Below are 27,958 nucleotides of genomic sequence, written 5' to 3' on the forward strand. Positions count from 1 at the left end.
AAATAATCTCCCTCACATGAACCAACCAATCCCTCATTGGATCAAGATTTCTGTCTACAAAGCATATTATTGTCAAATTAATTTAATTTAGAATACTTATTAAGTGCCTACTTTGGGCAAAACCCTGGTTTAGGCACTAAAGGAGACAATAAAATAAGATGATATCTCCACTTGTATGAAGATGATCGTTTAGCAGGAGCTATGACCAACAAGAATGGCTTATAACATCAATTAAAAAATGACAGACAATGATAATATTGAGTCACCAAAGATCTCATAGTCTCCAAGATCACTATACTTGGAGATCTACACTAAAGACTAGAATGTGCCGCTTCTTAATTCTATGATTCTGGCTGTGCAAATCATTTTACGCAGGTTTCAGTTTCTTCATCTATAAGATGAGGATTGACATTTGTTCTTTTGATCTCATAGAACTGACAGGAAAGTATGTTGTAAATTGTAACTATTCTGTAAATTCTGGCCAAAAATGGCCAGATAAATGTAAGTGATTATAAGATGCACAAATGTATATGGTGGATTTTTTCCCTTTACTTGGAGGAAGTGGCTAAACATTGATTAAACACCTACTATGTGTCAGGCACTGTGCTAATCTCTATATAAATATATCATTCAATCTTCACAACAACCCTGTGAGGCAGAAGATTAAATTATACACTCATTTTATAGTTGAAGAAACTGAGATAGACTTAAGTGACTTGCTCAGGATCATAGAGGTAGTGAAAAAGGCAAAATCTGGACCCCCATGTGGCACTCTATGCATTATGGCACCACCGAGAGGGCCTCTGGGATAGGAGAGTACTGTTGATGGGAGGTGTTTACTTTTTAAAACTTTTCTATTTTTTATGAGATTTAGCAACATGGAAAATAATGTGCTGTAACCATTTTCTCTCTCTAACACTCAGTTAATATAAAGTATAAATTTTCAGAATGAGAGTGTGACCCATAATAATTCAAAAAGAATTTATTAAACACTTACTATGTACCCCATTCTGTATAATATATACATACACACAGAGAAGTACACACACATATATATATACACACATGTATGTATAGGTATACATACATACACATACAAAAAATAAATAAAAGACAATATATGAAGGAGGCATTGGCAGCTAGAGGACCAGCTTCATGTAGGAGCTAGTGCTTTAAAGAAAGCAAAGGGAAGGAAGAAGGAAAGAGGAAGGGGAGGGGAGGGGAGGAGAGAGAAAAAGGGAGAGGGAGAAAGAGGGAAAAGGAGAGCAGAGAGGGAAAGGGAGAGGGAGAAAAAAAAAGAAAAAGGGAAGAAGGAAGGGAAAGAGGGAAGAAAGAAGGGAGAAAGGGAGGAAGAGAGAAAGAAAAGAAAGGAGGGAGAGAGGAAGAAAGGGAAGGAGTGAGGGAAGAAGAGAGGGAAGAAAGGAGGAAGGAAGGAGTGAGGGAGGGATAAAAGAAGGAAAGAAGGAAGTGAAGGGAGGGAGGAAAGAAGAGAGGAGGGAAAGAGAGAGGAAGGAAAGAAAAGAGGGAGGAAGGAAGAGAGGAAGAACATTCCAGAGAAGGGAGGATAGCCTGGGTAAAGAACTTTTTTATATGGAAGTTGCTAAAAAGAACAAACATTGGTTCAATGTTGACAAAACCTTCCTTTTTTCTTACTAAAGGTGTCCCACAGGGGATAGGCTGGCTCGAGAGCTAGTAGGTTCCTCCTTCTTGGAGATCTTTAGCAGAGGCTGGCCAGGTGTGCTACAGGAGTGATGTATTCAAGGGTATGTGACCACTGAGATTGTGGCCAACTCTCAAATTCTGTAACTTTGTGTACTGAACTAGAGAGACTGCCTTTTCTGGTCTTCCTTTAGGAGGGGAGGGCCATTGATTGCCCTTAGTCCAAGAAACTCAGACTTATGGCACCGGAAAGAGATCTTATAGATATCTCAGTTAGTCCCATTCATTTAAAGCTGACGAATTTGTAGTCTAGGCTGCTGCAGTGATAACCAAATGGTAAACTTGAATCTTGGTCTAACACTCATTCCTATATTTTACTGCTCCCCATTCAGAAAATCTGCCCTTGCTTGCCTTTCCTTCTTTCCTCCCTCCCTTTCTTCTTCCTTCCTTCCTCTCTGTCCCTCTATCATCACAAAATTCATACTCAGCTCTTCTTCACTCCAAGGTGAGCTCTGTATCCACTGCACCACATTTCCTCTCAAACATTTTATGAAACATAAAAAATGATGGCAACAACTTATCCATCTACTTAATTTGGTAGCTCTGGTTCATTTTATAAGTGATGTTCCCACATGCATTACCAGCAAGGGAATATTATTCAGCCAGGGAAGAAGGAGCCAAAGTATCTGAAGCATGTAAGGTGCTAACTTAGGTGCCCTATCATCAGACCTGATGTTTGTCTGAAAAGATGGTTGTGGAGAGAAAATGAGAGGACAGAGAGAGAACAGTGGAAGCACACCTGGAAGTCGGCGGTTACAGATCCCCCACAGACATCAATCAGTTCAGTCATGTCATAATAAGCATCAAATGTCCAGGTGCAGCTCTTCAGGTTCAAGTGCTTGTAGAGTTGGATGGTCTTAGCCTCCCTCACTGTGGGATCAAACTGATAAGGACGGTCATAGCCCGGGCCCAGGGCAATGTTGTCATAGATGACTTCATCCAAGAATCCTGCTTCTGGGGACAAGAAAAGGAGTTTTCACTGATCCAAGGGAGCTTTATTAAGCAACGGTGTCATATGGGACCGCTCAAGTCTTTCCTCCTCTATCTGGGTGACTATTAATAGCACAATGTGTGTACTTCAAACTACTGAGATAATGATATGCAAGCCTTGTTAAGTGCCCATTGCCATGTGTTAAATGCAGCGCTTGCTGCCAAAATAAACACTGGATTGGCTCATTTAATCCTCTAAGAGACAGCAGGAAGCTGGGAAGAAATAAGCTTGGGTAGAAGTCAAAATTGGTAGCCGAATATGCAAAAAGAAAAAAAGTTTTTTAAAAAAATTGTCTCTCTCCTAACACCCAGCTGCCTACCCTAAGAGGTCAGATGTGTGACATTATACCTCATGACTCAGTTACTAGGCAACAAAATGACGGCAGAGGAAATGCATCCATGCAGTAATTCTCAAATTTTTAAACATTGAATTTTTTAAAGAAAAAAAAACAATAGTGTAAAGAACAAGCAAAATGCCCTTTTTTGCATCAACTTTTATAATTTTGAATACATTAAAGAAAACTCAGAACTTACTGAATTTCAGAAATAGAAAAGATATTATCAAGTCAAATTTGCACAAAAATGGCTTTATGACATCATAACCATCAGAAAGGAAGGAAACAAGTATTTGTTAAGCATCTATTGTATACCAGGCATGGTACTTAATGTTTTATAATTATAATCTCATTTTATCTTCATAATAATAGCACAACAACCCTAGGAGGCAGATGCTATTATTCTCCCCATTTTACAGTTGGAAAAACTGAGGCAGACCAAAGTTAAATGACCCAAGGCCATATTTGAAATCAGGTCTTAATAGATTGTAGACCTAATGTTCTTTCTCTACACTGTGCTGACATCAGCTTTTGAAGACCTTTAGTGAAGGGTAACTAATGCATGGTCTTCCAGTGCAGCCTCCTCAATTACCGATAACTCATATTGTTAAGAAAATTTTTTTTCTTACATCTAGGCTATATTTACTGCTTTACAGGTAAGCACCACCTTTTACACACAGTTTTCTTTTCTGGAACCAAGAAGAATAAGCTTAATCTCCTCTAGCCTTTAGTCTTGAGTCACGCAAGCAGGATATTGGCATTCTCTAGGCTTACCTGAGATACCTTTCAGATCCCCAATGGTGATGAGATTAGAGCAGACGTGTTGATGTCTGTAGATGGACTCCGATAAAAGAAAATGCACATTGTGTAATGGCATTGTCGAGATAAGAGGCAGCATGCCATCTTGGTGTGGGATCTGGACTGAGATGTGGATTCTGGGGAGGAATCAATATGGATTAGGCTAAAGTCCAAGTTTACCTTAGTTATAGTTAACAAGTAGCCTAACAGACTTACTTCTCATAACCACCTTTTTCTTTCCCTTAATGTCAAAAATGATCCCTAGCTATAATATTTAAAGCTGGGTTTCATGTATAAAGGTAAGGCTATAATATGGAATTCAGGTTTTTTGTTTTTTTTTTAAGTATTCTCAACTTTGGATTTATAACACCATGAAATACAAAGTTGGTTTGTTTTTCTTTTACTTTATTGGATGAAATTATTTCAATTTTTTCTTTCCTATTAGAATTGCCTTCCTTATAAGTTCAAGTTATTATGTCCATTCTATTCATTATGACATCAAAAACTGAGAGCTAGAAGAGCTCTCAGGGAACATTCAATCTTCTCTCATTTTGCAGAAAACCAAGATTCCAGAAACTACCTGATATCTGATAACCTTCGGGTAGCACATATCAGAGGTAGTATTTGAACCCTGGTCATATGAGCAAAAGCTAGCACTCTTTCCACTGTACTAGGCTGGCTTATATTTATAAAGAGTCTGTTTTGTTCATTTGTCTCTTCCTCCCTTTATCTGCCTCCCTCTGTGTGTATCTTCCCTCCCTCCCTCTCTCTGCCCCCTCCTCTGTCTCTCCCTTTTCCACCCTGTCATTCTCTGTCTCTTACTTTCTCTATTTTCCTCTCTCTCTATTTCCCTCCCTACCCCTCTCCTTTCCTCCCTCTTTATCACTTTCTCTCTTCCATCCACTCCTGTCTCTGTCCATTCCTCCTTTCTCTCTCTTCTCTTCTTTCTCTCTCTCTCTCCCCCTGTGTCCTTTGATCCTTCCTCTTTCTTTCTCTGTACATTCCTCTCTTTCCCCTTTCTTCCCTCCCTCTCTGTCTCTCTCTCCCTCCTCCTCCCTCTCTTTCCCTCCCTTCCCCTCTCCCTCCCCCCTCTCTCTCCTCCTCCTCCTCCTCTCCCTTTCCCTGTCCCTCTCTATGAATTTTAGGATGCCACCTAGCTCCTATATTGTAAATTCAGTCTTCTGCTACATATCTCATCTGGTCGAACTGCTGATCTTTTACTCATCCTCTTCTCCCTCTCTGAAATGATCTCATACTTCTCTTCTACTGCACCATGGCCTGTTCTTCAAGGCTTATTTCAACTTTGATGAAATAAATATCAACACTGCCTTGTATCAGGAGGTTAGGATGCCATGTGGCCAAGAGTATATAAAAGAAAAATAAGTATGTTCTAGAAGCCAAAAGGGAATGTATGTGCCTGGAATTCCAAGGGGATATTTTATAGTAGCTTGAAGCAACCCCAGAGCTACCATTTGTCAGGAGGAGAAGGAACTAGCCTGGGAACAGTTATCAAAAGAACACAGAGAAAGATGACTGATAGTTGAAAAGATAACGTTTGATGAAATGGAAGAGTGAGCCAGATATGGTAATGATGAGTTCACTGTGAGAATTGTTTCCTACTCTGAATAAGGAAATGTCCAAAAAGGCCATTCATTAATTTATGCCAGGACAAATTTGGAATTGGAAAGCCCCCATGAGGGGCAGGGTCTTCTTGTAAGAAAGGCCATGTGCAGGGGCTGAGCTGTGACCCTGATTGCTAGTGTTCCCGTCTCTCTACCAACATATAGTACATATATAGAGTGTTCAGGATAGTTAGCACTTTTGGTGTGAGACTTTACTGAGCCCTATTTTAGGGCTATTTAATCCACATTTTGAGTTCATCTGATTCACCCAACCTGTGGCTCCTAGAAGTTATAAAATATGAAGTGAGCACAGTCTTAAAAACCATCTCAGCAAATAGCTAAACTGACAGGTCTCAAACCAGTAGGTGAGTTAGATAGGATGTCTGCCCCAAATACTTGAACATTTTCCCCAGTGGAATGGCTGGATGAGAATAATTTGTTCTAACATCTATGGAAGTGGCTGAAGCAGGCTCTATGGAGCTTTTGGAGCTTGATCAAGCAGAGAGGAGCCCACAGTCATTCACTGTATCCTGGGCCATCATCAGCCACCTAGACTTCTGTCCTAGCACTGAACATCAAAGACTCAGGAAGAGTGAAGTTGACAACTTTGCACAATTTTTCACTTGAATCCAATTCATGCAAAAGTCAAAATGTCACCTATAATGTCACTGTCCTCTTTGAAAATGAAGGATGAATAATATGTAATACCAAGGTGATGTGAGTGCTGAGGATAATTATAAGAGCAGGTATTATCTGGTAGCATATCTGAATTGAGGGCTTTAGGGCTTTTCCTGGTTTTTGTTTGGGAGATGAGGAGAGGCTACAGGCATTATGACATATTGCTTTGAGCATTTTCATACAGCAATTGTTGTTAAGTCATTTTAGTCATATCTGACTCTTCATGACCATATCTAGGGTTTCCTTGGCAAATACAATGAAATGGTTTGCCATTTCTTTCTCTAACATAGCATTTGTATTAGAGCATAGCTCATTTGATTTTAAAATTCTTGTTGTTTCTCATGTTTACAAACAAACTGTTTATAACAAACTGTCACTGTTTATTTTGTCATTTGGCTTGATTATAAGCTCTTGAAAACAGATGAACATTCCTTCAATAGGGTCCCCAGAACAATACAGCATAAAACTGTTTAATTCTGTGCAGCACAATATTTACCACTCTGTACTGCAACAGGCTAACCCAAAGAGGCTAAAACCCTATAATTTTAGATATTGAAGGAATCTCAAAGGCCTTCTGGTGTAAACCCTCATTTCATGGATAAGGGAACAACAGCCTTGGAGAGATGAAAGCACAGAGTAGAAGTAAAAATATAGGTCATCAAACTCTGGATCCTTTCTCTAGCAGAGTTGCCTCAATTGTTTGTTTATTTGTTTGTTTTTGCTAAGGCAATTAATTTGGGGGTTAAGTGACTTGCCCAGAGTCGCACAGCCTCGGTTCTTTTTTTTTTTTTTTTTTTAAAGAAAATGCTTTCTGAGATAAATGAAAATCAAAAGGAAATTGTCTTTTTGGTTTATATTAATTTTTGGTCACTGGTTTTCTGTGACCAAATACAAAATCTGAGCATGCTTCCCCAGATCAGCAGAAACTTTAGGTTTAGCCTAACTTCTTCATCTGGTAGAAATGTTAATGTAATAGTTGCTGGGATGTTTTCCCTTTATCCTTCTTTTTCTACCTTGAGTAACTGGGGGAATAAACAGTGTTTGGTGGAAGTTACACATGGCTGTAGGTATTTTCATAACTAATGGGGCTTCTGGAGGTTTTGCTCTCATCTTTCATGGAGAAGATGGCACCAAAAGTTTAGACCAAGTTTACATCTTTATTCTTAACTTAGAAACTAGTGGACCTGGAGAGGTATTTATATAAAACTATATGGAATAGCAGGAAGTTAGGGAGAAAAAATTCCCATCTCCTTTCTTCATTTCAACCATCAGGAGGCAGAAGGGCCAAGACAGGGCTGGTGATAGGAAGAGAAAACCTCTACTAGATAAAGAGGGAAGGAATATAATATTGGGGTACCCTCTCCTTCTAGCATTTCCTATAGCTTAGATATCTGACTCAAGTGGTTATCAGACAAGTAAAGGCAAATTTATTTTTTGATTTTGTACTATTTAATGATATCTTTCTCAGGTAAGATGAAAACAAAAACTCCACAGTCCCTTTGTTCCTCTTGATTGCCACCACCCTTCTCTTCCTTTGGCTCTTTTCTTTGTTTTTTGCAGTTTATCACTTGACAGGCCCACCCATTCACATGAAGATCTTGCAGTGGACATCTGCCATTTTTTTAAAATAGGAAAGAACAAGCTTTGTCTTTAGGTAGGCTTGAAACAGCTACAATTTCGTAGGATGCTGCTGATAATGCTCTGCCACTAAAGTCATGTTTTTTCCCTTCTGTTAGGAATATGGATCAGAGGAGTTTGAGTGTCCTTGGTACCTAGACTAATTCCAGTACCGAGAAACATCATAGTAGAAAGGAAAGTATTAGAATCAGAAGATCTGTCTTGGTACTATACGTCCCTCTGAGTATAAAAGTATACAGGCTAGCCAAACTTATTCTCTGTTCCTCACGCATGACACTCCTTCCCTCTCATCACCAAGCTCATTCCAGGGCTTGTCCCTATCTGAGATATATTCTTTCCTCTCCTCAGCCTCTCAGAATCTCTAATTCCTTTCAAAGTTCAGCTCAAATACCATCTCCTACATAAGGCTTTTCCCAATCCATATGGCACTTATCAGGTGACATCTGGCTGACCTGTTGGGATGCTCCTTATGTTTGACATCAAGGTATTTCAGGGTAGCAATGAAGGACTGAGCTTGGAAGCCTCTGGCGGTCCCAGCCACAACAGGGGTGTGACAGATAGCACTGTCTGTCCCTATGGTCACAATGTTACTTCTCAGGGGGGTCCCCAAATGCCCCGCTTTGTCCACAGCCTTTGCCACACAGCGCACGTGGAACCTCCTGCTGAAGTAGATACTGTCCAGGACCTGTAAAGGAACAAGAGGGGAGATAAATCAGATTTGCTGAACCATGCTGAAATCACAACCAGCTCTATACCCTGTAGTTGCAGGTCTTATCCTGGCTAATCTTTGTTAACTTCAGAAACTCCTAGAATTGATAGAGTTGGTGATTTCAGCTACTGTGTACAACATAAGAGTTTCTTAAAGCTTCATACCAGTGACAGGGGACAGTGGCCAAAGTCCACTGTTGTCATGGACATATTAACCATAAACCTTGCAGGAATGGGAACAATGTTTATATCTGAAATTCAGGATGTAGCTGTTGACTCCCTTTTTTTCGTCAGGTCACTTTATTAGGTCTATCTGAATTTCTTGGCAAACATACTCCAGGACATGTCTTTTTTGTGTGTCCTGGACCCTTTGATGTTGTTACGTATAGAATCATGGATACTTTAGTATGCCTATATAAAGGCAACTATTTACACTGAAACATAGGTATCAAATATTTTAAAAAACAAGTTCATGCTAAGAATCTCTGCTCTAGGAAGAAAAAACCTCATGTTTTTTGTGAACTACAGACAAATTTTAAAGTCTTTGCTGAGATTCATTAAAGACTATTGATTTGTTCATTTAAAAAGGATCAACTGTTCCCTTGCTTCAAGATGGCAGACTAAACCACAAATTCCATTTGTTGCCCTATAATAATGAACCAAATTTGGTGAAAAGCAGTCTAAACTTCTTTGAAAGTTATTACAGAACAGAGAGAAATGTGAAATGTGCTGCATGTAAATTCTGATGCAAGTTGAAAGAGATAGGTTACCAGCCCATAATAGAAAATGAGCAAAATGCAGCTAAGCTTATAGAAAAAATTACATCCTTACTCTAGTACTAGAAATCAAAGCTCGGGAGAGGTTTTAATATAGCATTTATGTGGCGACTCACAATTCTGGGAGGTTGGTGTTATTGCTATAATCATTTTATAGATGTGGAAACTGAGGCGAACAGAGTTTAACTGACTTGATCAAAGAAAGTCCCACAACTAATAAAGTATCTGCAATCAAATCTGAACTCAGGGTTTTCTGATTCGACCCAGTGCTCTGACCACTGTACCACCTTACTGCCTTCTTTGTATTGGAGAAGGCTAGATCCAAATCAAGATAGTTCCAAACAAGCACAGTGTTCTCTGAACTGCTACCTATTTCCTTCAGCTTGCTTTTTGAGAGAAAGTGACAGAAAAGACCGTGTTTCATTAATGTAAGGAAGTCATCTCTGTTGTTTATTATTCTTCAGTTGTTTACCCAACTAGTCTTGCTTTCCCCACAATGACTCTATTTTACCCTTCTTTTTTTATTTTTCATGTTTTCTCAAATGGAAAAGGCTCCCAATAGAGATCAGTAATGCATATTTATTAAATGGGAAAAGTAAATAAAAGACTGTATACATATGCATGTGTTTAACCCCTCATGCTACGTGGGACAGAATTAAATCTAGGTACCTTATTTCAGCTAATGGCTCAGTTGGACTTTAAGCAAATCACTTAATTTCTATTTGCCTTGAGAAGGAAATGGCAACCCCACTCCAGCATTTTTGCCAAGAAAACCTTATGTAGAGTATTATTGTGTTGTTATTCATGAGGTCACATGGAATCAGCTACAACTAACACAATTAAAACAAATTTATCTCAGAGCTTTCCAAAGGAAAAATGGAAGCAAGTCTGCGCTTACTCATTCCATCATGGCCATCATACATACCATGTGGTTGACACTGGTAAAGGGTGTGTTGTCCGTGATGGTCTCAAAGGGAGATCTTGCCCCATTGCCATCTGTGGGCGTTGCTACTTCCCAGCTAAAACGCACCGAAGTTTGATTGATGCCAGCCTCCACACACCGTTCCTTCATAATGGAATACTTGGGGAAGTGAGGGTCACAAGGGGTGACGCAGACCAGTGGATACCCTGGGGAGGGAGATTTTTTGACTCCTTCCTTGGTCACTTCTTCCACATGGTCATAATCAGCAAGCATGACCACCTGCAAAACAATGAAAGCAATGAAGCTTCAGGGAAGTTCAAGCAGCAAGGCTGAGAGCTGGACCTTGCCTCCCACAAGCATCGCATAAATGACATTATTGTAGCATCTGCCTAACTTTGAAATCTAATAGAAACCTGTGAAAAGAGGCAGCCCTGAGAAAACAACACAGAACAATAGGTGGTGAAATGTATCTGAACTTGAGCCTTTTCACATTTGTAAGCCAATTATTAAATTATCCATCAAGTAGTGGAGAGAGGGCTAGATTCAGAGTCAGGAAGACCTTTATTAAAATCCAACCCAGGACTCATACTGGCTGTGTGACTCTGGGCAAATTACTTAACCTGTCAGCTCCACAGGCAGCTCTCTAAGACTGTCAGTAAGTAGAAAGGATGGCAATTTACATGAGTGGAAGGAATTCCCTCACCAGGCACTAGGTAAATGATATCACAAATCCAGTCCAAAAAAAGTCCCCCCAAAACAATAATGCAAAACCATTAAATGATTAGCTCCATTATAAATAAGAACACAGAAACATACCATTATAAATAACTGGTTTTGCACATATAAGCATATACAAAATAAATATAAGGAAACCATGAGGGAAGAATCAGCTGGGAAAGAGGGATCAGAAAAGGTTTTGCATAGTAGAAAGTACCTGGGATGAACTAGAAGAAAACAAAGGATATTAAGGAAAGGAGATAAAAAGAAAGTACTTTCTGGATAGCTGGAGATATCTGAAGGGAATGAGAATGGGAGTTTGAGTGCTGCATTTAAGGAATGGCAGAAGACAGAACTAAAGAATGCTTAATGTTTACTGCAAGGCTTCATGTCTTTGTGCTGGTGATCACAGAGGTAAATAAAAAGAAAATGACAAAATTACTGACCTCACCTAACATCTCTTCTTTATACCAAGAACAAAGATTTACCTTTTAGGGCAGTCATCTCAGTTCTCTCTCTCTCTTTCCTGAGTCTATTTCTCCCCCCACCCATCCCAATTTATTCCACTTTCTTTCTTCTTCTCTCCCTCCTATCATGGAATGAGAAAAAAATCCACATCAATTCTCCAAATAACTCCAAATAACAATAATAATATTCTACTAGTTCATATTATCCTGATAAAGAAATTCAGAGTGCAAGAAAAGTTATTTCTTGTGATTTATTCTTGTTTCTGATGGAGTTAATAATTTTAATGGGTTTTTGAACCAGATTTGCTCTAGTAAGGAAATTTCTTCCACTTGACATAGATTGCTACTTTCTCTACTAATTATAGTCCTAAAGCCTGAGGAGCTATGAAGTGAAGACAAATGTAAGTTTGCTGAGAGTAGGGACTTTTTTCTTTTTGTTTTTATAAACCCAGCACCTAGGACTTGTCCAGAGTGGGGATGAAATAAATACTTGTTGATAAATTTACTAAATTTAAGTTAATTGAAGAGGTAGGATTTACTCCCACATTTCTTTATTAAATGCCAAGGTTATCATAGCATCCCTTTACTAGTTCCAGTTTCACACTGTTCACTTATCATGTTCAGTCCTAAAGTTAGAAATATACTTTACAAACAGGAAGTTCTGTGAGTGTTTATAAATCTGTAGGGTAATATCCAGAAAGTATCTTCTGATCTTATCTTCTTTTTGGGGCAGTGGGGGACAATTAAGGTTAAGTGGCTTTCACACAGTAAGTATCTGAGGCCATACTTGAAATCAGGGTCTCCTGCCTCCAGAGTCAATGCTCTATCCACTGCACTACCTATTACCTCCCATTTTTACAAGATTCTTTCCCTTTTTGCCTTTATCAAACAGAGGGCTCCACTGACTTCTGCAGTAACTCAAAGGATTTTCACCTTCCAAGGTTTCCCTTCCTTCACGTATTCCTCTGGGAAAGAATGCTTTCTTTCAGTTGAGTCACTTACAATGGGTGGTGCAGGTAATATGAGACTCCCAGCAGCCTCCTGGTCCAGGATTGTCACCGTTGCAGTGGTTATCTCACCGAGGACTGCTTCCACTGGGTCATCAGGGCCAAGGACCAGGGAGAAGGACTCATGCCATTCCCGATCTTCATTAGACAGAATCTCTACTTTAAACAGGATGTGGTCCACACCTGTATCGTGGTAACAAAGAGAAAGTTGAAAAGACCTGAGATGATTCTGGGGTGAGCTGTTTTATACATACTTGCCTTTTTGCTAATTGCCTTACTGCTATTTAAAATGAACAGAATCCATTTGACAGACAAAATTCCACTGTGATAGAAGCTCGGGAACATTCACCTGCAGATGTATTATTCAACACCATATGAGGATTAATGAGGCTTTTCTGATGATAGTTGGATGTAATAAAAATCTATGACTCGAAATAGATTCTACCTTGGCGACATGTCTTCATTTAATTCTTTCTCTCTTTTACTAAAATACATACTCACATCCATCCCCTAAAGAGCATCAACTCTATGAGCTACAAGATTGGACTACCCCAAAAGAAAAACCGGGTGATGTTGTAGGAACCTCACAGCAGTTCTAGCTCAAGACTTAGAAAGGTATATTTTTATTTTCAAGGCAAAGCAAGATCTTCCTTTCCTCTAAGCTTTGCCTTGTCTTGATAAGAAGGATTATTGAAGCTTTTCTATAGCACTGCTGCCCATTCCTACTGCTCTACAAGTTTTGGCAGCATTGACACCAAGTGGAAAATATCCAGTCCTCTTTATTAAATGATCCTAATGAGTAATTTTAAACCAGTTAATTTGGCCAGTTATAACTGTTGCGTTATATGTGTATAAATATACATATGTACACACACAGTTGGGCTATCATTCTTTCTACCTTGATCCTACCCATTCTTTTCCTTCCTTCAGCTTCAGTCTCTATCTTGGCCTTCTGTGATAAATAGTGTGTAGAAAACCTGCAATGTGATAACTCCTAACATCATAGCTCATATTTCTTTGTAAACCCTAGAGGACAACAAATCTTTGTGTGTTCTTTTATTGTTCATTAAAATTATATGATCACGAAACTGTACACTTGACCAAAATTTATATATATATATATATATACACATATATATGAATATATATAAAACTAAATGTGTGTGCACACACATACCCATGTGTTTATGTGTAAATATACACATGTATGTGTGATTGCAAATGTACAATTTTAACTATTAGTATAATTTCAGTAGCACATAATTTTATTGAACAATTACTAAACATTAAAACATGCTCTGTTTTTGACAAAGAGACCTAACTCAGTTTCAATTGATCAATGATGGACAGAAGCAGCTACACCCAAAGAAAGAACACTGGGAAACGAATGTAAACTGTTTGCATTTTTATTTTTCTTCCCAGGTTATTTTTACCTTCTGAATCCAATTCTCCCTGTGCAACAAGAGAACTGTTTGGTTCTGCACACATATATTGTATCTAGGATATACTGCGACATATTTAACATATATAGGACTGCTTGCCATCTAGGGGAGAGGGGAAAAATCGGAACAGAAGGGAGTGCAAGGGATAATGTTGTAAAAAATTATCCTGGCATGGGCTCTGTCAATAAAAAGTTATAATAATAATAAAAAAACATGTTCTGTGAGTGTATATAGATATATAGATACACATATACATACATACATACACACACATATACATGCAGAGAGAATGAGAAAGAAAGAAAGCACATGTTTTAATTCAATGGCCCTAAAAAAACCCTTCCTCATTATTTTTGTTAAATAACTATTGAAATTTTTCTACATAAACAAATGTTTTTTAGATATAATTTCTCTCAATTTCCTTCCTTTACTTAATCCCTTTTCCCAATGGCAAATATATGCTTCTCCAATGAATAAATCCCCCATCTTGGAGTTTCTTTTTCATTACCAGGACTGAATTTCAAGACACGGCTCTTTGGGTAATAATCCACACCAGACTGGGCAGAACCATCTCGAGTACTGCAGCGGACCCTGGAAGTCCTATTCTGGTCTCCTCTCCGGATTACTTTGATGTTCAGAATTGCAAGAGCATCTGGCCCCGCAGGTTCCCGGACCTGGTATGCAGCCTCTTCAAATTCAATAGTTGGAGCTAAAAACAACAAGTTTGGGGTAAAAAGAATCACAATCTCAGTTGGAAGATCACTGAATCCAAATCACATGAACATGACTTCTCCATCTCCATCCCCACCAACATGCCAATCTTTGCTTGAAGACCTCCAGTAAGAGGAAATCTATTACTTTCCATCACAGCCCACCCTCCTTTGGGACAGTTTGATAGTCAGGAACTTTTCCCCAACATTAAGCCTATATTCATTCTTCCCAATTCTCATCCATTCTCCCTGCTTCTTCCCTATGATATCAAAAAAGAATTTTCCACATGAAAGCTTTTCAAATATTTCCTAACAACTATCGCATATTCCTAATACTTTCTTTTGGCCAGACTTAGCATTCCAAGCTCTTTCAACCATACCTCGGATGGCACTAGTACGAAGTCCTCAACATCCTGGATACTCTATTTCATGCTCTCTAGATTTTCAATGAATCTTCTGGAATTTGGTTCCCAGAGTTGAATACAATATTTTAGATGCATTCTGAGTAGGGCAGGGTATAGCAGGATTGCCATCTCTATAGGCTTGCACTTAAATTAGGTTTTTTGACTGTCAGACAGTGCCGTTTTCTCATATCAAATTCATACTCTACTATACTCAAATATCTTTTATCTAGCCATGATTTCATCATCTTGTCCTTGTAAAGCTGATTTTGTTGAACTCAAATGTGAGACTTTAAATTCATTCCTATTCAATTTTGTCTTATTAGATTCAGTCCAACACCCCTGCCTACTAAGGCCTTTTTTAGATTCCGATTTTGTCATTCACAGTGTTAGCAATTCTTTCCAGTTTTATGCCCTCTACAAATTTGATGAGCCTTCATTATGTACTTCTCTCCAAGTCACTGATAAAAATGTTAAACAGGACAGGGCCAAGTACAAATTACTAGGGCAAAGGTTCCCAAATTTCTCAGTTCATAGTATCCTTAATGTCTCAGTAATTTTTTTCAAAATGCCCCTTGGTCAAAAGAGATTCCTAACCATTTGTATTTTTGTGTTTCTCTTAGAAATTAAAAACACACCATGGTGTCCCTGGAAGTTTCCAATACTTGCAGCACATAATTTGGGAGCTGTGCCTGAAGAGCATCCAATAGAGAACTGGAAAGAATGATAGATTCTGAGTGTGAGATCTTTGGGTTCAAATTACAGTTTTGTTACTCACTACCTCCATGGCAAGTCACTTACAAGAGGGTGAATCTCTCTGCTTCAAGTCTCTCTCCACTTCAATCCATTCTCCAATCAGCCACTAAATTGACTTTCTTAACGCTTGTGTCCGACCAGGTCACATACACATATACCCCAACTCAAAAAATGCCACTGGTTCCTTATACCCCCAGGATTAAATATAAAATTGTCTTCTTAGATCTCTATAATTGAGCTCCTTCCTAACATCCCAGTCTTCTCATGCTTTATTGCAACGGTTTGATCCAGTGAGCAAGACACTCCATTTCTCAACTGCGGACATTTTCTTTGGCAGTCCTTCATGCCCAGAAAGCTCTCCTTCCTCAAAAGATGATTCCTATTGCTTTTCCTAGTTTCCTTTAAATCTCAACTAAAATCCTATCTTCTTTAGAAAAACTTTCCCAACCCCTATTAATTCTAGTTCTTTCTTTTTAGCTAATTATTTCCTATCTTTCATATTGCTTGTTTGTACATATTTATTTATTTGTTGTCTCCTTAGATTTTAAGTTCCTTGAGGGCAAGGATTACTCTGCTTCTTCAACTTGTTTTGGACTATCTAACTAACACCAATTAGCCCACACCCCTCTTTCTTGACCACAAGAAAAGGAAAGACTCAAAAAATTTAAGTATAGCATTGTCCCCAACTAATAGGAACCATATCCAAAAAAAGGGGGAAATATGATTAATCTATTCTTGATGAAGTCACATTGGCTCTTTGTCATCACCAAGGATACTGTGATCACCAAGATGTACTAATCGGATGATGTATAATTTGGACCAAGAATTGAAATCAGTCTCAGTGACTTTTTCAGATTGCAGTTGTTTTTTGTTCTTGGAAATTGGGACATTTGCCTTTCTCTAATGTTCTGAGACCTCACCTTTTCCCCATGGATTTTTCAAAGATCACTCATCTTTGCTAGCTCCTTCAAAACACCAAAATGCCGTTCATTTGGGTTGAGTGACTTGAAATCATTCGGGCTTAATGTTCTCTTACTATCTTCCTCATTATCTTAGGCATTGATTCCCTAACAATCCATTTTGTTCTATCTTTTCCAGTCCAAAGATCACAGAAAAAAAGAAAAGCAAAATAAGAGATGTGGCCAAGGAGATTGAGAATCTAACAAACAGACATCTTAACTTGTCATTTGAGGTACTCCAAAACTTGATTCAATCTACCATTCTAGCCCTATCTTATATTACTTATCCTCACATATTCTATACTATAAACAAATGCATAAATCCCTATCTACCAAATGCACCTCAAAGTTTCTCAATTCAAAAACTTTGTTTGTGTTGTTCCTTATTCTTGGAATGTCCTCCCTTCCCCATCTCTGCCTATTGCTTTTCTACAAGTTCTTCAAGATCTGGTTCAAAGGTCATTATTTCTGTGAGCCCTTTCTAGACCTCTATAGATCTGTAGCCTGTAGGCTTGTTTAATAAAAAAAAGTGACAACTGTACTTCAATATAATTGGCTTTATATATATGTATATATTCAAAAATAAAATCCTGAGAAGGGGTCTACAAACTTTACCATTCTGCCAAAGAGGTCTGTGAAGCACAATAAAATATTAAGAACTTCTGACATGGATGTAAAGTTAATTCTCCCTCATTTTATCTCATAATCCATTTATATATTTTACATTGGGTATGTGTCTATACTGATGCAAAGTGAAACAAGTAGGAGCAGAAGAACATCATATATGATAAAAGCAATATTTTAATGGAAATATGTTTAGAAGAATTGTACATGTTTCGCCTATATCAGATTGCTTGCTGTCCTGGGGAGGTGCAAGGAGAGGGAGAAATATTTGGAACATAATGTTTTGCGAAGGTGAATGTTGAAAACTATTTTTGCATTTATTTGAAAAAATAAAGATAATTTTAAAAAAAGCAATATTCTACAATGATCAACTGTGAATGACTTTGCTATGCTGAACAATACAATGATCTGAGACAACTTTGAAGGACTTATAATGAAAAATATTCTCCATCCCCAGAGAAAGAACTGATGGAGTCTAAATATAGGATGGAAACACACTTTTTCACTTTATTTTTTGGGAGTATTTCAATCTATGTTTTCTTTTACAACATAACTAACAGAGAAATATGTCTTGCATGATTACACATAAACCATATCAAATTGCTTGCTTTCTCAATGTGGGGAATCGGAAGAGAGGGAGAAAATTTGGAACTCAAAATTTTAAAAATGAATGTTAATTGTTTTTATATGTAATTGGGGAAAATACTAAATAATTTTTTAAAAGAATATGCGTTTGTGTCTTGGGAATTAGCTCCTTGAAGGAGTGTTTGATTCAATCTTTTTTGTCTTCCTCAACCATTGAAAAGTGCATAATATTTAGGAAGCATTAAATGTTTGTTGAATGAATGATCTTCCCTAGCACTCATAAAGTCTACATAGGAAGCATTTAATATTTGTTGAGTGAATAACACAAAAGGTTGATTATACATAAAATTATATAGAACCAAAGGTGAAAGAGAAATCTATCTTTACTACAACTGACTAGATGTTATAATTCAAGTTTGAAAGAATAATCTAATCAAGAACTATGAAGGAGAAAGTAAAAGACATCTTCTCTAGAAGTTTCTTTTCAGTTTTCTATCTGCTATAATGTCATGGTTTTCAACCAGGAGAATATAACCAATAATTCAAAGGAAAATACTTTCTTTATCCAATAAGAACCCAGGATTAATCTCTCTCAAGTTCTCAAACTATTTTGCTTTTAGAGAGGATGAAGGTTAGATTGAGGATTAAAGCATGGTTCTCCCCTACTAAAGGGAAGTCTGTTGAAGGCAAGAACCACAAATTATTCATCCATTCATCAATTCATCTTTCTCAGTATTTAGCACAGTACTTTTCCCACAGTATACACTTAATAAATATTTATTACTAAAGTATCCTTTGAACTCTGTTTTTTTCCTGATTTTCCCCAACATCTAAATCTTTCCTTATAGGTAACTACTCCTTCAACATTTCCTTTCCCTACCCAGTACTAGGGGTATTAAGTGATAATTATGCCCCATATGTATCAGTACAGTAGTAACTTAAACAATTTATTTTTAAGTCATTAAATAAACCAATTTGAATAAGGAAAACTAATAAATTACATAAGACTCTTTCCAGGAAAGTGATGAATCTTTCAAAGCAAAGGATATACTGGTAGGTGAATTCTATTTTCAGGAATCTGACAATTATCATATATTTGGAATATGTCCATTTCTCTCTCTGTGGTCCAGTTTTTTCAGGAGTTAAAGATGCTGTAACATACTCAGTGTTTATCAGGAACATGGTGAAGATGGATTAGGTTAATAGCTACCAAGTTCTTTGAATTCTTTTTAGTAATTTAGAACCCATCTTCACAAAGGTATCATTTGTTGCTCCAAGTTATATAAACATACGGTTGGTAAGTATTTCCAAAAAAACCTTGATTCAAAAGCACTTCTAATTTTTAATTATGTAAGCACCTGTTCAAGTCACCATTCACTAAGGCACTTTTTAAACTTACCATCTTCATCATTGGATATGGTGATGGTGGCCATGTTACCCTTTCCTATTCTTGCTCCACTCCAATGATTTCCAAGAGGATGGCCAAGATAGACCCTGAACTGTTCCTCTGGTTCAAAAATCGAGTCATCATTAATATAGACAGTGCAGTTCTTCACCTATATCAAACACAAAGATTTAGATGTGAAAATAAAGTTCAACAATTTCCTAGATGTCTTTGGAAAGATTATTCTATTTTGTAGATAACTGAAGTATCATAGAAATAGATCTAAAGAAGTACACCAGTGAGAGCCAAATGCATCTTTTTTTTTTTTTTTTTTTGGAGTTTTTTGCTGAGGCAATTGGAACTAAGTGATTTGCCCAAGGTCACACAGCTAGTGTGCTAACTAAGCTAACAGGAAGCGTTAAGTGTCTGAGGCCAGATTTGAACTTAGGTCTTCCTGACTTCAGGGCCAGTGCTCTAACCAATGCGCCACGTAGCTGCTCCCAAATGCATCTATTTGTAAAGGAGAACATACAAATATTCTTTGGTATAATTCTTACTTCAGAGACTCAATGATAGACTCTTTCCTGTTCAAATCCAGAGAAGCTTTAAAGCAGAAAAGGACCCAGAGAGGCCTTCTGATCTTAACTCCCTCATTTTCTAAATGAGGAAACTAGGGTCATGGAGGTTGAAAGACTTGACTTCCCCCGCTCCCCCAAATCATGTAGGTAGAATACAAATAGAAAGCATTGGAGCAGGTGATTTGAAGCCAGATTCTAACTACTGATGATTTGGGCAGCTAGATGACACAATGGATAGAGTCCCAGACCTAGAGTCATTTCTAATCTGGCTTCAAATACTTACTAGGTATGCAACCCTGAATAAGTTAATTAACCTTTGTCTACCTCAGTTTCTCCATCAGTAAAATGGGTAATAATAGCACCTATTTCTCATAGTTGTTATGAGGCTGAAATGAAATAAGAATTGTAATGCACTTACTTATTATAGTGTCTGGCACATAGTAATAACAATATAAACGTTGGCTATGATGATGATGATTTTTCATTTTTAGCTCTGTCATAAATAAAGAACAAAGAAGGAAGGAATGGAACAAATATTTATTAAGCATCTACTGAGATGTATATTCATATCCATTTCACAATTGAGGAAACTGAGACAGATGGGTGAAGTGACTTGCTCAGAATCATATAGCTAGAAAATAAGTATCTGAAGTTGTATTTGAATGCAGGTCTTCCTGACTACAGGCCTAGCCCTCAAGCTATTGTTGCCTCTAGGTACCTTTTAGAAAGGGAAAGACTACAAGATATTCCGTCCTTAACATTTTTAAAAAGATAGAATGCATGAATGAAAAAAGTATTTATTAATCATTTACTATGTATAAAGCATCATGCTTAGTTTACAAACAGAAAAGCAAAATGGTTCCTGTTCCTATTGTCAGCAAACTAACATTCAAATGGAGGAGACAACCCAGAAGAAGGGATTCCTATTAAAGCTGAAATCAACAGTTCTCAGTGATGTGGAGTGGCCCAAAAGGTCCCTCCACATTTGACCTGGTTGATTTGGACACTGGTAGAGGTTTGCTGAAGGTGTAGGTCTCTGTACACAAGACATAACATATTCATTAGCTTGCTTAGAAAACTAAATAATTACTTTTATTTTCTATCAGTTGAGGATTTTCACAGCTAAGAGAAAAGACTTCTTTTGAATTTAAAAATGACTTCAGATGGGAATGGAGAAATTCAACCCAAATACTTTCTAAGTCATACTGGCTATAGACGAGAACACAGCTTAGATTTCTTCCATTATCATTCTCACTGCCCAAAAACATCATGAATCTCTCCCTAAATACTGGGAGAGAAGCAGAATTGCAGTAGCTCAAAAGAAACACAAGATATGCAAATTTAGAGATATTTTTACTCCAAATGTTCATATATGGGCTATTTGTGCCTAATCGGTACGAGAGCATTCGAAGTTCCTATTGGTCTTATCCACCAGTCAACACATGAATCTTGATTCCAAAACAGTAGTGTCATTTTGGTTCTCTTCAAGGACAAAGGACAATCACCAATCCACAGAATAAAATGGTATCCTTTCTGCTGGGTACAAACATGTCTAAGTCGCTTCTGTCTCTCAGTATATCCTGCCATGACCACATAGCTCTCATCCCACACATCTCTAACCCTTCTCAGCTCGACTCATTGAAGAAGCTGGCTACATTCAAAGCCTTTGCTCCCTCTTGCTCCCTCTCTTCTAAACTATAGTATGGTTTATGACTCATTACTCAACTGAAACTATTTTCCTTAAGCTACCAAGTCTCTAAATTGCTGAATATTGGATGTGGACTTTTTCTCAAGCATCTTGATTTCTCTGTTGCCCTTGACACTGGATATTCTGGATTTGACAAAAATCCAGAAATGCTTTACAATTCTTATTTCATTTCTCCACCAAAGCCTTAGGCTCTATAACTATACTAACCACTTGTTTCATATTATGAATAAGTATTAACTCTTAGAGTGTTGAGAATTTGTCAAAATTACCAACTTGACCAAAGTCAGTATACCAAGGCTGAGAGGAGTATCTCATGTAATGTACTCACCTTCTCCCCTTTCAAAAATGTGATACGTGAATCATCCGTATTCCTTCTCTCCTCGAAGTCCGCCATAACTTGGGCTGTTTGGCTCTGGCTATAGCATCTCACTGAAGATTCATAGCTCAGGTCTCCGCTTCGAATGATGGGAATATGCAGAATGCCATCCTTTTCCTTCACCAGGTACAAATCCTTAGCAAACTGCATGCTGGGCACTAGAAGGATGGAAGGAAGAACAATGTCCTCATTAGTTTCCCAGGAGTTTCTCTGTGGCCATAGTACTCAACTACAGAACCACTGACTGAAGAAAGAACTCATCAGCTGCACAGTGGGACAGCAACAATGAAAACTCATATAAGCAACATGGGACACACTACATCTGGTCCTCAAGGCAGAGTTTTTGTTCTTGCAATGAGGAACATTTTATCCTGGAATAAAATGGGGCAAGAAAAACATGTGGTTTCTAAAGAACATGGGGCTCTTAGAGGAAATGGGCTTCCGTCATGGGGTGGATTGTATTCCACATTTACATGGAGTTTAAAGGAAAGCTGATGTATATTTTGTATAAATAATAATAGCTTGCATTTATATATTACTTTTAGGGTTTGCAAAGTGTTTTACAAACATTATCTCAATTTATCCTCACAAAAACTCTAAGAGAAAGGTACTGTTATTATCCTCATTTTACAGATAAAGAAACTAAGACTGAGAAAAGGCTAAATGACAGTCTCTAGTGCAACACTCTAATCACTATGCAACCTTAGCTGCCCACAAATATCTCAGTGCAGATATTCCCAGTATTTTCATGATGACATATTTTCACTTGTTTGTCTGCTCCTTGGAAGTGGAAAGGCTTCTTTTCTGCCTAACAATACCTACTACAAAGTTTTTTGATTTTAGGACCATAGATCTGGGTGTGTCCAAGACTGCATCAAATAGAAGATTTTCATTTTACCGAGGAGAAAAAAGTGGACCAGAGAATGGACATGACTTATCTAAGCCAGGAGGAGAACCAGGACTAGATTCTGAACCAGGATTCTGTCTCCAAGTCCAGCTTTCATGACCACATTGCCTATCCCTCAATTCTGATGGGTAACTGATATGCTGTTGACTCCTAGCTACTTTCTGAATTTGAATTCTGAGTTTTGATAAAAATCATCACTAGCCCCTAGGAGTGCTTAGGGCACCACAAGGATTGCCAGGCAAACAAACAGTAACATGCCCTATGTCCAGTCTAGTCTCTAGAGCTATAGGAAATCCTCTTATTTGCTCCCATTATGGCCTCTTGAGACTGCTAAACCTGGAAATGGGAGTTGAGGAAGGAAGGTCCAAACAACACCTAATCCTGTGATGTTCAGAAGCATTGGGAAGATGACTTGATTTACCTAAAACGTGTATTACCCATGACTTCTGATATTAATAAAAAGTATACATTCATTATCTAACTTAAACCTAGCAAACTAAATTCCTAAAAGCATTCAAAAGACTCTTCTTCAAAGAACACCATTATCTAAAGAAAATTATAATGGTTTTAGCTATTATTAGTAGCACATTCAAGTCAATAAATTAAGGTTGTGACACATATTAAAATAGCATGTAGGATGAAAGGCTTGTGATGATGATGTCTAACTTCTACCTTAAAAGAGATGAAAAAATAGCTCCAGGTCCTGGATGAAATGAAACTCAAACCCTCACAGAATGAGACTTGCTCTCAACAATTTTCCTAGGATTCTAGTTGTTGTGAAGTTGAGTCAGCTGGTATCAAATCAGAGACAAGAGCAAAGGAAAGTGATAATGTTGATGGTGTTTAATCAATGGGCCAACTAGATGGTGGGACTTGTCCTTAAAATTCTTGCTGTCTACTAAAGAATTGAGACAGTGTATTGTATACAGTAGGAGCTCATTCAATCAATAATTTGTTGATCTTCTTAATAATATTCTGAGTCAACTTCAACTCCAGTGCCTGTGGTAATATTGAAACATGTAAGATTGTGTAAGGTTAGTAAGTAAGATATGAAAGGACACTTTCAAAGTTCCTTCTAGTTTAGGAAGACGGCAAATGGTATGGTTGTATAAACAGGAGTATGATCATCCATAGGAACTCTGAGGTTATTATATTACTTAATACCTGACATACCAGAACTCGGATACTATCAGCAGCTAAGTGGAAAAGTGGATAGAGTTCATGGAGTTGAAGTCCAGAAGACCTGAATTCAAATTCTACCTTAGCCACTATTGTGTGACTCCAGCTAAGTCATTTTAATTTCTAACAGTCTCAGTTTCCTCATTTGCAAAATGAGATAAATAATGTCAGGGTCATTGTAAGGATCAAACAAGATGATATTTTAAAGTGCTCTGTAAACTTTAAAACGCCATACAAATGCTGACTATCATCATTATCATTATTATTGTTGTTGTTGCTCCTTCCAGTTTTGGACTCTACAGTAAAAAGCCAGTCTAAGAAAGTCAAGAAGATGATTTAAGGATTTGGAGCCTATGGATGAAGATGAAGAGGAAATGAGGTTTAATCTGGAGGCAACTCTAGTGGCTTTTACGTGTTTCAGAACTCACTATATTGAGAGCAATGGTGGAGCAACAAAAGAGCCAGATTTGGGGTGAGAAGGACCCTGGGTTTAAGTTCTGACTCTAGCATCTGGCTAAGCGACTCAGCCAGAATATACTTGCGTATTGCCTAAATGTGTAATACATGTTACATTTTGCTATGCAGATATATGTCATACATATGCGCCAATATGTCTTATCATATGCACGTGTTTAGTTTATATTCAATGCATATATATGTATGTCGATATGTGTATATGCATTATATGAATACTTTTGTGTAGTTGCATATATTTGTATTGCTAATATTATGAATATTATATATGTGTATGTTTGAAATGTCAGTGATGATGATGATAATGATAATGAGGACCATGATAACAATCAGGGGTTCTCCACCTCCAGTGAGAATTGGTCAGAAAATGGACTAAAATGGGATCATTTTAGGTTTAGATTTTAAATTTAAGATTCAAGTTAGCTAAAATAAAGAATTTTGCAGATTATTGTCATAAAATACAATATTAGTATTATAGATTATTGACATTTAAAGAAGTTGCAGAATGTCCTTCTCTGAAGGCCCCTAAAATTGTAGATTCATTTATGTTGAGAAATTGATGTAATTTGTCCTGAAGCTTAGAACACAAATCATATTCAATTCAGTACTTCAATAAACATGAAGCACATGCTGTGTACAAAGCACCATGTAAGCTAGGTGCTGAAGACAAATCCAGGGACAAATAAAACAAGGTCTCTATCCTTGAATTGTTTATAATTTGGGTTCTTCTGACCCTATGATTCCATGAAACTCCAACATCAATACTCAATAGAACATGAAAAAACAATTAAAGAGCATTTGCTGTGTATATTAAACACCAAGACAGGGAAGGGAGAAAAAAAGGTAGTAGGAGAGAAGAGGACAGAGAAGGAAAAAAGAATTGAGAGGGAAAGAGAGAGAGAAGCTATAATAGCATTAGTGGGCATATATTACAAGCACTATTATCTAGGAAGCACCAGATTGACTACTAATTTGTAGCAAAAGATAAAAATAAAAGGAGGTAAAGAAAAGGGAAATGAAAGGAAGAAGAATTTCCCTTACTGCAAATGACAATGTTTAAATCCTCCATGAAATGAAAAAAAAAATCCAGTTTTATCTCCTTCTCTTCCATGTAATCTTCAATCCTGAGAAAGCAAGGCCTTTTACTACAGTTATTGCTCCATAAAAATACTGTGTTCATGGATTTTTAAACATAGTTACAATGTGAGTTTTTTTTTTTCCACTGAATGAAACCATTTCCCCATCTCATTCAGTCTCTCAAAGAAGAAAACTGAAGGAAATATGGAAATACAATCAGATTCACCACTTGAGAAAGCTCATCCTAGATCTTACCATCTTGAAATGTATCATTGATGGCAATGATAGCTTGGAAAGGTTTGGTCATCTCTGCTCCTTGTGCTGAGCTCAAGAAAACCACAAATGTTTCTAATCCTTCAATCGCAGGATACTGAGCATCATCCAAAATGACCAATGGGCAGTGCTAGAAAAAGATAAAAACAAAATTTATCAAAGACCTAGAATACACTTGTTTGGTAAACCAAAAGCCAGGTGATAGAGTTTATCTGTGGGTGCTCTTTGATCTTAAACTGAAAACACTGTTTTCTTTATTATACCCATCCCAGTGTTCTGTTTTCAGGACTTTATATAAATACATCTGTTTTCAGGGCTTCATATGTAAAAACACGAAGTAAATACTTTATATGTAAATATATCAGCTATCCCTAGAGGGGAAGTACAGCTCTAAGACACCAGAACATTAATGATGTGTTATGGAAATTCTCCCAGGAAGTTTTTGTGAATAAAGTACAGAATGCAAGGATGCAAAATGACATCATGGTTGCTGAGCAAAAAGATAACCCAAAAGATAAATGATGCTTTCGTTAATTATTTAACAATTATGTCATCACGGTTCTCCATCCTTCTGACTTTATACTCTGGTGATCTTTGCACCCCCTTACCTGTTCAGTGTCACCAGGCCGAAATTCCACTTTTTTAGAGCTTGGAATATAGTCAACTCCTGGAGTAGCAGAAGGTGGGTCAGAAGGACGGGTCGCACACCACACTGATGTAAAAGTGGAGAGATCGGTACCATGTCGGATAACAGGGATCTCCACTGTGCCTGTAATGAAAGCAACACAGAGTTTTGGTAATCACCTTGAGACTGAAATATTTTTTCCTCCTAAGAGAATAAAGGTTTTATTCTCAAGTAGTAAGGAAATGGCAAACTACTGTAGTATCTTTACCAAGAAAATCTAAAAATGGGGGCACAAAAAGTTGGACATGATTAAAACAACTGAACAATAACAACATATCATACTAGAGAAGTTCATTACTTGCTCTCATGGCCACTTATAATGGTAAGAAAAAAGGAATGGGAATGGAGGGGGCAGAAGGAGGTAGTAGGATTTTGCATTATTTACCTGCATCTTCACTGACAGTGTATGCTGTGCTGCCCAGGGACACTGTGGAAGCATCATTGGGGCCCCCAATGAATACTTTGGCTGAAGCTACACTTCCAATTCGGGCATTGTCAGAAGCATCTGCCAGCGCAATCTCAAATTCCTCTTCTTCCTCATACTCGCTATCATCAATCAGCATGACATCACAGGTGGAAGTAGTGACCCCAGGTCCAAATATTACACGATTCTCAGATGACATTCCCCTTGATTTAAAATCAGATCCCGATTCGAGAGCATAGAGACTGCTTCCCCTGGCTGATTTGGGGATGGTGTAGCAAATGGCAGATATGATACTGCTGGAATCTCCTGAAATGGAAAGATTGGGAAAACGAAAATATGAGGATGAATATTTCTTAAATATTCACGTGAATCTTTGATAACTTTTATATGTCTGCAACCCTTTGGATGTCTTCCTTCCATAGTGAATTCCTTCAAAGATCTGCTGGGAAATTTCCTAAATTGTAGCTTCTTTTAAGGTCAAATGACCTTAAACCACCTGAGGATTCAACTAGTTTGCCCAACTGCTAGAGATGGATTTCCCATTGAGTGCTCTGTTAATTCACAAGACTCATTACCTAAGCCCCCTACCTCCCATCAACAAACACAGTGCTTGGAGAGATAAGGGACATATTCATTGCTTTAAAAGAGGCAAAGTAGTTGTCTCCTGAAGGTAGTTCTCAGTTCACAGGTTTTATGAATCTACTTCTGCAGTTAAACTCCCATAAAGGAATGAGCTTGCAAAAAAAAATGCATGTTTGTAGAAACAATTTTACTTATCTTCTCTACTGTTTCTCTTTTATCAGCCCATGATCAAGTCTGGGTTGTCACCCAAAGAAATCAATGAACCCAACTTGTTCACCAAATGGCAACATTGTGGTTTTATGGAGCATACAATATTTGCTACATTAATTTCTAGTCAGCAGATTTAATAATGAACTTAACAACCATTTAAAGAAAAATACTCATTCTCTTGGCATCCCCATGGCTTTTAAGGGGATTTAATTCCTAAGAGTCTTTATTTTATAACATCGTAAAATCA

The 27,958-nt window shown here is 37.6% G+C and overlaps 1 protein-coding gene across 1 annotated transcript in view; it reads right to left on the reverse strand.

Moving 5' to 3' along the window:
• The window catches only part of FRAS1 (Fraser extracellular matrix complex subunit 1), a 483,962-nt gene that overhangs the window by 21,648 nt on the left and 434,356 nt on the right, over nt 1-27,958 (reverse strand). The window contains exons 55-65 of the mRNA XM_012552056.2: nt 26,881-27,225; nt 26,419-26,579; nt 25,793-25,940; nt 21,853-22,058; nt 19,254-19,410; nt 14,328-14,528; nt 12,373-12,560; nt 10,190-10,465; nt 8,233-8,465; nt 3,819-3,979; nt 2,459-2,673 (exon numbers count right to left, since the gene is read on the reverse strand). Of these exons, the coding sequence (XP_012407510.1) occupies nt 2,459-2,673; nt 3,819-3,979; nt 8,233-8,465; nt 10,190-10,465; nt 12,373-12,560; nt 14,328-14,528; nt 19,254-19,410; nt 21,853-22,058; nt 25,793-25,940; nt 26,419-26,579; nt 26,881-27,225 (2,291 nt within the window). The remainder of the gene's footprint in view (nt 1-2,458; nt 2,674-3,818; nt 3,980-8,232; nt 8,466-10,189; nt 10,466-12,372; nt 12,561-14,327; nt 14,529-19,253; nt 19,411-21,852; nt 22,059-25,792; nt 25,941-26,418; nt 26,580-26,880; nt 27,226-27,958) is intronic.

Source organism: Sarcophilus harrisii, chromosome 6 (assembly GCF_902635505.1).
Source record: "Sarcophilus harrisii chromosome 6, mSarHar1.11, whole genome shotgun sequence".
Classification (NCBI taxonomy): Eukaryota; Metazoa; Chordata; class Mammalia; order Dasyuromorphia; family Dasyuridae; genus Sarcophilus; species Sarcophilus harrisii.